A 9,490-nucleotide genomic window follows, 5' to 3' on the forward strand; every position below is an offset into this window, starting at 1 on the left:
AAGGTATTTATCTTAACTGTTTATAGTTGGGCCGAAATCTGAATATTAAAGTGCATTATTAAAATTAATCAGATATTGAAACTGTATACAGTTTAGAAAGATGAAACCTCCATGTAAAATCAGATAATTTTAACTGTAACATCCATCACCACTTAATTTTAACTGTAACATCCATCACCACTTAAAAGAAAACTCAGTAACATACTCCTTCTTCTTTACATTATAATAACAAATAATTACCCCCTTCCCCAGTGGCACAGTAGCATATCTGCGGGCTTACAACGCTAGAAACCCGGTTTTGATACCTGTGATTGGCCCAGAACAAATAGCCCTCGTGTAGCTTTGTGTTTAATAACAAAACAAATATCTGTAGTTTGGCCAATTATTGATATTTAGTATTTTGAACACAAACGACACCTTGTGAGGTAAACGACTAGGTCCGAGATCCTTTTTGAGATTAGTGGAAACCATCTCTAACTTTGAGCTACTGAACAGAGGGAAGACAACCAGCCAATCACAGCACCCACCACCATGAAGGAAATTCTCAGATTTTTTTAATTAAACAAAAGGATTGGCTATCACATATATAACAGGCTTGGCACTGTCTGGTGATTAGGGCGCTCGACTCGTAATTTGAGGGTCGCGGATTGGAATCCCTATCGCATCAAACATACTAGCCCTTTCAGCCGTGGAGTCATTATAATGTTAAGGTCATCCTGACTATTCGTTGGTAAAAGAGTAGCCCAGGAGTTGACAGTAGACGTTGATGACTTTGTTACCTTTCTTCTTCTCTTACGCTGCTAAATTAGGGAAGGCTAGAGTAAATAGCCTTCATGTGACTATATGCGAAATTTCAAAAATAAGCAAACAAAACAAACATTCGTATAACGTACCTATAACTGAAAGTATGAAACTCATTAACCGGCTTCATGTTATAGACTATGGACCTTCTGGTACACAGCCTCAAACATTAAGTCACTTCCAACGTTTTAGGGTGATCAGATTATCAGAAAATACAACTTTAGAAGATATTTCTTGTCAGCTAAAAGTCGGTAACATTAGGTTTCAACATAATTTGATCTTGCTTAATCCAAATATGACTGTCAACTTTCATGTAACACATATTAAATATTAAAATAACATTTTCATTAAAGGTCAGTAACAAATATTTTAACATACTTTGGGTCTGTTGAATTAAATGAACATTTGCTTGTTACAAATCCGTACTTAAACGTTTTTATCCTCAATAAAAAATAAACAATTATGAAGATAAATGTTGAAATAAATATATAACTGTCAAAAATAGAAAATATATATGTATCTATAAATAAATTAATAAATATTGAAACAAAACCAGAGAGATGTACAAATAATTTATTTCAATCGGTATTTATCAACATTTAGCAGCAAATATCTACTGAACTGTCACAGAGGATTATTCCTTCTTGTTTCTGTCTTGTCCAAATTTGTTAGGCAGATAAGGAGATTTTCTTTTTTTGTCACTAACTTCAATAAGTTCAATATTTCGTGTAACAGAAATAAAAAACTACTTAAGAGCTACTGATTCATTAGAGACGGATGTTTTCTCAAACAGTGTTTTACATAAAAGGATTGATTACTGCCTAAACTAACTATAAATACTACAAAATCATCGATTCTTTCTTCCACAAAAATCAAATTATCCATTTTCGAAACTACCACTATTTCAGAATATTCTTTCAGATATTTAAAGATATTGTTGCACAATATTTCTATACTCAGATCATACAGATGTGTTCAGGTAGGAGGTTTCAAAGCTAGTTTTTTAAAAAAATTTTCCTTCTTTAACTTTAATCTTTCCAAAACGGTTTTTTGTCTTTCTTTTTGATTTATTATTAGTTTAAAAAAATCGTATATCTTTAAGAATCAATTGTTCGCTTTTTTGTCGAGAAATTATTGAACAAGTTTTATCTTTTTTAGCAGTTTTTGTTGTTTGAAGTTTGTTTCGTATTTTTTTAAACAGTGAACAAAATTTTTTTGCAGTAATAAACATTGTGAATCTGATTACTTTTGATTCAGGTCCTAATTTTTAAATGTTTATGTACTTCTGAAAGTTATGGTTCCAGATAATGCAATTTATTTATTAGCACAATAAATATGTTTGATTTTCTTACAGAAAAAAACAACAATTAGATACAAATTTTAATAATAGCCTTCTCAGTATGTTACATAAACAAAGACAAACTTGGCTGGCTATTGCGAGGAATACAACCCCGGATTTTAGCATTATAAATTCGTAGATTTGCCGCTGTCCCACGTGGAAAAGGAAGAGTTCATTTTTTGTGTTCTTCTTTGGTCTGTATTGTGTCTCCGAGGTTCTTTCTCATTTCTGGATATGTCAAAAATCCATTCTTGTCTTCGTCGTATTTGAAAAAGGAATCAACTATTTCTAGAAAAATCACAAACAATTCCCAGTTAAATCGATTGAAATATTATTTAAGAAAATTAAGTACTTTTTGCAATATGTTTACCTCAATAATGTTTAACAGCCATCACACGTTTAGGTTACTTCTATAACATCCCAACCATTTTTTTAAAATAGATAACTGATATAACTTTGTTAGTACAAAGAAATATTAGAATAACCTTAAAGTTTGTTTCTTGAATTTGACACAAGGCTATTCGAGGGCTACCTGCGCTAGCCATTCCTAATTTAGGAGCAATAGATTAAAATGGTGGGAGACAGCTAGTAAAAATCATCCATCACTAACTCTTTGGCTACTCTTTGCCAACAAAAAGTAGGAATGACATCATATTATAGCCCCCCAAGGCCGAAATGGCAAGTATGTCCGGTGTCAGGTTTCGATCCCACGACCCCTAAGTTGCAAGTCGAGCACCCTAACCATGAAGCCAACTTTAATAAATCTGTGTTTTTAATAGAAATCCTACCAATTTCGTATATGTAGAGCTACAGTAAACTCATAGGTTGTTGTTTTGAATTAAGCACAAAGCTACACAATGGACTATCTGTAATCTGCTCACTACAGTTATCGAAACCCGGTTTTTAGATTTGTAAGTCCACAAACATAACGTTGTGCCGCTAGAGGCAAATACATATAAAATATTGTAAAAAATAAATTCGGTTGACTACCATATTATAGTGCACCCAAGACTGAAATGGCGAGTACGTTTGTTGGCAGGTTTCGATCCCACGACCCCTGAGTTGCAAGTCGAGCACCCTAGCCACTAAACCAGCCTTAACAAATCTGTGTCTTGTGACAGAGATGCCATAAATTTTACACACACACACACACACACACACACTGCTGACCAAAATCTTAAGGCCAATGAACATAAAGAAAAAATATGCATTTTGCTTTGTTAGAGTCAACCACTTATTTGAGTAGAGCTTCGAAAGATGAAAATGAGAAAAGGGAAAATAAAAATAAAAAACCTTTTTAGCATTTAATAGGGAAAATGTGAACACTATGAAATTAGCCTAAATACTAGCTGGCATCTCCTGTGTTACATTGGGTAAAAACATGGCAAAGGCTAAAAAGTTGAACGTGGCAGAATTGTCGAGATGCAACAGCAAGGTCTCTCTCAACATGCCATCGCTGGTGAGATTTGGCGAAGTAAAACTGCTGTTGCAAATTTCTTAAAGGATCCTGAGAGATACGGAACAAGAATGCCAAGTGGTCGGCTGAAGAATATTTCGCCGGCGTTGAGCAGGAGGATTCGACGGGTTGTCCGGTAAGTCACCAGCCAATCGTCGAACCAGATTAAGGCCCTTACGGACGCAGAATGCAGCTCAAGAACAATAAGACGGCATATACGAGAGAAAGGCTTTAAAAACCGTAAAAGTCTTCAAAGGCCACGCCTCCTTCCACACCACAAAAAAGCTCGGTTAAACATTGCTGAGAAGCACCAAACATGGGACGTAGAAAAGTGGACGAAGGTTTTGTCCTCTGATGAGAAAAAAATTAACCTGGATGGTCCAGATGGCTTCCAACGTGACTGGCACGATAAGGATATCCCACCGGAGACATTTTCTACACTAAACAGTGGAGGAGGTTCCATCATGATCCGGGGTGCTTCCGTGGAAAAATGGAGCTTCAGGTTATACAGAGGCGTCAAACAGCAGCTGACTATATTGGCATGTTGGAGGGAGCGTCCTTATTGACTGAAGGCCCTCGCTTACATGAAATGACTGCATCTTTCAGCAGGACAACGCTACAATCCATAAAGTCCGCAGGACAAAGGACTTTTTCATGGCGAATAACGTGATTCTTTTGGACCATCCAGCGTGTTCACTCGAACTGAACCCCATTAAAAATGTTTGGAGGTGGATGGCGAGGAAAGTCTATAGAAATGGATGTCAATTCCAAACAATGCATGATCTTCGTGAAGCCATTTTCACCACTTGGAATAACATTCCAGCCAGCCTTCTGCAAATGCTTATATCGACCATGCCAAAGCGAATTTTTGCAGTTATTCGCAATGATAGCCGTGCAACTCATTACTGAGACCTCTTGTTGGGCATTTCCTACCCTGTTTAGGACTTCTTTTTGGTATGGTCTTAAACTTTTGACCAGCTAGTATTTAGGCTAATTTCATAGTGTTCACATTTTCCATATTAAATGCTAAAAAAGTTTTTTATTTTCCCTTTTTTTATTTTTACCTTTCAAAGCTCTACTCAAATAAGTGGTTCAGTCTAACAATGCAAAATGCATATTTTTTCTTTATATTCATTGGCCTTAAGATTTTGGCCAGCATTGTATATATATATATATATGTGAAGAGAGAAAGAGAGTTACACAAAATATATAGGAAACGTCGTAATAAGCGAATTCGGTTTGTTTCACGATGTGTAAAAGATTTGAAAATTTAAATATTATTTGGGCTCTGTTTCTCTTTTTTCTTACTATCATCTGTCATAAAGAAATACTGCTCAAGATGTTAATCACACAGCATTGGTCTATTTTAACGACAGAATTCAGTTTAATATCATGTTTTATACAATTATATTCCTCAAATGTTCAGTGTATCATTAATGCATTTGTTAGTAAAGCAAAGACCACAGTTCTTTCAGTTTTGGTATCAATATTAACCCTCACAGCACTATTATATCAAAAACATCCTGAACTTAATCCGTCTCTAACTGTTCTCTTCACAAACTAACACCTTTACATTTTGTTCCTGTGTGGGTTTCAAAACGTGCATCATCTAGAAGCTACGTGTTTCTAGTTTTAATTTTCTCTGGGTTGTACACCTGGGAACAAAATCTGATAAATAAAAAATGTAGTACTGTAACATCTGATTTAAGTGGAAAGCTGAACAGTCTCAACTTTTCGATTAGTTGTTCCAGGTAAATTTATCAACACACCCTAAACCTTAAACTTGGCCATGTATCTGTATACCTAAATCATTGTTAAAGACTACTGGACCCTGTATCTGTATACCTAAATCATTGTTAAAGATTATTAAACCCTGTATCTGTGTACCTAAATCATTGTTAAAGACTACTGGACCCTGTATCTGTATACTTAAATCATTGTTAAAGACTACTGGACCCTGTATCTGTATACTTAAATCATTGTTAAAGACTACTGGACCCTGTATCTGTATACCTAAATCATTGTTAAAGATTACTGGACCTGTATCTGTATACCTAAATCATTGCTATTGACCAATAAATTTATTTATATACTGAAATTAATGTTGAAATAATACGTCTTTTTTAATAACCTCAAATTATTGTCAAAGACAGTCGGTTTCTTTGATTGTGCAGCTCAGTAGTAAGCCTGAATACTAACTCTTAAATTTAGGGTTCGATCTTCATGACAAACAGAACTCAGATAGTCCAATGTGTTGGTTTGTGCTCAAACAAAAAAAATCACCTCAAATCCAAAACCCTTTATCTATTTACCCATTTCAGTGTTAAAGACTAATAGGTCCTTATATCGAAAGTAGCAAGAAATAAGTATCCTAAATCAAATTTGATCACGAGTTTATTTCCTGTACAGTTGGATCTCCAAATAGTTGTGACGATAACAACTTCCATATGTGTAATACATATCCCAAAATATATTTATACTTACGAACCACTTCAACTAATGGCATCTCATCTTCTGGTTGATTCGAGTGTTCGAAGGAGTGGCGAACAGCGACTATCAACTCTATACCGTCTAACATCTTATTGTCGTCAAAGTCGTGCATACTAAAAAAATGTAGGAAGAATTAAATATATGTCGTAGATTTAGTACAATAAGTCAACGATAGATGGGTGCACTATAGTGTAATTAGTGCAAGCAAAGAGAAACCCTAAAATCCGTGAGTAACTAAATAAAGCTAAAAAACTATATGACAGCTTTGTCATACTTATTTTTAAATTGACAAATTTAGAAAACATTTAAAAACACTTACAGCATAAATACTTGTGGATTATAATTATAATTATATATATACGAAACATATTTCTACACATAGAATCTGTACTTACCGAAAAAAATAAAATAAAGAGTCATTTGGAGAAATTGCTCCCGATTCATGGAGTTCCAGAATATTATTCAGATCTTCTTTTATGTGGCTTGTTTAAGCATAAGAAGCAGAAAAACAAAAAATATATATATTTCGCCGTTCACTACAGTTTTGTTACAAACGTCTATACTAAACGAAGATTAAATATCCTTTGAAATTCAATTTAATGCACACAAACTCTGTGAGACACTGTGTTCGAGAATAAAGGTCAAAAGGAATTTATTAAGATAGAATAGGAACGAATTTGTTTGTGCTCAGAATTGTGCATGAGAAATTTAGAAACAAATTATTCGTCAGCAGTTCACTCCTTCACTTCAATGAGCATTTTACCTTGATGGTTCACGTGTGAAATAACTTATAAATCATATGTCTTGGTTCTGATAATATACATACACTTTCATATACTTCCACTATATTAAATGTGCCCAGCACCTGTTTTTAGACTTTCATTATATCAATTATCATACACATTCTTTGTATTAAACCTTCTCAAGACTTGTTTTAGATGTTCATTACACAAAATATCCAGAAGGACGTTTTAAGACGTTCGTTACTGACGATAATTGCCAGCTTTATAAAATTAAAAATTGCGAAATACGTTTTTTTATAAATGGAACCACGCATATAAGTTGGGATTGAGTTACAAGTAAAAGTCGGTTCACTCACAATTAAATCTAATTTGTGCAGATAACGTTTTGATTGCAACACCAAAATTCGCTGGTTCCCTGTCAATCAGTGTGCCATGCTTATGTTACGTACCATTCACAAGTACTTATCTGAAATAAATGAACATATGAAAGGTAATATACCACTGTGGAGAAAGCTAACTTTTAAACCACCCTCTTTTTTAAGGGTTTCACGGATAGCTATCCCGCAGCACCAAATATGCTCATTTTCAGCCGTGGGTGCGTTATAATGTTATGGTCAATCCCACTACTCGGTGGGTGGTGGTAACTAGCTACCTTCCCTCTAGTCTTACACTGCAAAATTAGGGACGGCTAGTGCAGATAGCCCTTTTGTAGCTTTGCGCGAAATTAAAAACAAAACAAATAAACAAACAGATACCTACTCTAAGTCCCTAATAATTTCCTCTGCATCCCATTTTCGTCGAACATCTTCTGCTGTGACGGAAGCAGTACTTTTATTTTCTTGTATGTTTCCATTTCCACTTTCCGGATAAACAAAAAGCGCATAACCGATTAGGAATAAGATGAAACTACTAAAAATAAACAAAAATCAATATTACATTTGTAGAAAAAGATACGCAAGAATGCAAGTGGATAAGCTATGTTTAACTACTCGTAAACATAATTCAAATGGTGTATTCATTTTAACACTGCCGAGAAATAAACTCATGTCAATTGGATAAATCGCAGTTGAGAAACGAGTTTTATTCGTTTTGTCTAATAATTTTCTTATTACTAATTTCATTTTATGGTAAATCATTTTCTTTATAACTGTTGGATTTGGATTACTTTTTATTTATCAATTTCTATTTTGAAGATTCGATCCCTGATGTACGACACAACAGATAAAGCAATATTCTAAACTAACCTACTGTTGCTCTTTTTTACGTTTTGGCTATGATTTGAAACCATTTTACACGCATAACAGAAAACACAGATTACACTCAATATAGTATCATCACATGATACTCTAGGGGGCAACTGATATTAATACGCATTTGAAATGATTTTATCGTTTTATTTTAAATTTAGATACGTCAGTCAGTTTGAAGTTATACACGTTTTCCTAACCCTGTATAGTTCAAAAATTGGAAAATAAATTGATATTTTATGAAGGTTTAATATATTTAAACTTCAAATAAATTATCAGCACAAAGAAATTCTTCATTGGAAGGTAAAAGTTGTCTTACAGATGAAACGTTTCAACAATACCAAGTAGCAAAACGTTTAACATCGTACTAAATAGTTACTTTAAACGATACTGATTGGTTTTCATGTTTTTAATAACTGCGCAAAGCTACTTCATAGGTGTCTTCGCTATTTGCCACTAACTTTCATTTGATAGACTAGAGGGAAGGTGGCTAGTCAACAGCACCCACCACCAACTATTTGGCTACTCTATTGGCCCGGCATGGCCAGGTGGTTAGAACACTCGACTTGTAATTCGAGGGCCACGGGTTCGAATCCCCGTCACACCAAAACTTGCTCGCCCTTTCACCCGTGGGGGCGTTATAATGTGTGGTCAGTCTCACTATTCGTTGGTTAAAAGTAGCCCAAGAGTTGGCAATGGAGTGGTGATGACTAGCTTTCTTCCCTCTAGTCTTTCACTACTAAATTAGGAGTGGGTAGCGCAGATAGCCCTCATGTAGCTTTGCACGAAATTCAGAAACAAACAAAATACTCTATTCAAGTAATGGGATTTGACTGTCGCATAAATCTTCAAGTAAAATGTACGTACCTTGGATAAGACAGATAGTTTATGGGGTGTCTTTCACTCATTGTGTCGCTTTAATCAGTGTTTAATGACGTGAGATACTTCGCGATGGTATCATGTTGTTAATCTGTTCTTCCGCTATTCTGCGGAAAACAAATACATGTGTATATATATATTGGATGATGTAACGCATGCGTTATTCACAAATGGCTCTGTACACTTCCACGTGTCGAAGACATAGATTTGAATGATACTATCAACCAATCACGCAAACCAAAACCTCACTTTATTCGATCGAAAGTTTGTTTGTGATGTCATTCTCTTCCATCTTTCCGCTCAGTTGATACAAATGTACATGTATCGATGAGGTTTCCTGAATTAAAAAAGGCACATAGAAACAGTAGAAATAATTTGTGCGCATATCATGCACCTTATTTCATCATGTAACGTCCTCAACATACATAATTAATAAACGTTGAGCAACTAAAATATTTACAATTATATACAGCTATAGAAAGTAAGTTTTCTAATTTATACTACAATATTACTCTTTAAATATTCAAATAATGTT

At 34.5% G+C, this 9,490-nt stretch overlaps 1 protein-coding gene across 3 annotated transcripts; it reads right to left on the reverse strand.

The window, feature by feature from the left end:
- Window positions 1–1,358: 1,358 nt before the first annotated feature.
- On the reverse strand, window positions 1,359–9,087 carry LOC143237973 (longistatin-like). 3 transcript variants are annotated; one of them, XM_076477791.1, is made up of 5 exons: window positions 8,944–9,086; window positions 7,589–7,738; window positions 6,482–6,568; window positions 6,081–6,199; window positions 1,359–2,428 (listed from the first exon to the last, which is right to left on the reverse strand). In XM_076477791.1, exons 1-5 carry the CDS (start codon window positions 8,982–8,984, stop codon window positions 2,313–2,315), a joined length of 513 nt encoding a protein of 170 aa, XP_076333906.1. In that variant the 5' UTR covers window positions 8,985–9,086; the 3' UTR covers window positions 1,359–2,312. The 3 variants fall into 3 exon arrangements, with proteins under 3 accessions (XP_076333906.1, XP_076333907.1, XP_076333908.1); XM_076477792.1 differs by having other exon boundaries at window positions 7,589–7,735; window positions 8,944–9,076; XM_076477793.1 differs by lacking the exon at window positions 6,482–6,568 and having other exon boundaries at window positions 8,944–9,087.
- Between the last annotated feature and the right edge of the window lie 403 nt (window positions 9,088–9,490).

Source organism: Tachypleus tridentatus, chromosome 13 (assembly GCF_004210375.1).
Source record: "Tachypleus tridentatus isolate NWPU-2018 chromosome 13, ASM421037v1, whole genome shotgun sequence".
Classification (NCBI taxonomy): domain Eukaryota; kingdom Metazoa; phylum Arthropoda; class Merostomata; order Xiphosura; family Limulidae; genus Tachypleus; species Tachypleus tridentatus.

What these genes read in the sequence shown, in the direction of transcription:
- LOC143237973 (XM_076477791.1), bottom strand. Translation starts at nt 8,984, where the DNA reads ATGAGTGAAAGACACCCCATAAACTATCTGTCTTATCCAAG. An exon ending in GAAATTATTAGGGACTTAGA is followed by an intron (nt 6,569 to 7,588) that starts GTAGGTATCTGT and finishes TGCTTAAACAAG; the next exon opens with CCACATAAAAGAAGATCTGA. An exon ending in TCTTTATTTTATTTTTTTCG is followed by an intron (nt 6,200 to 6,481) that starts GTAAGTACAGAT and finishes ACATTTTTTTAG; the next exon opens with TATGCACGACTTTGACGACA.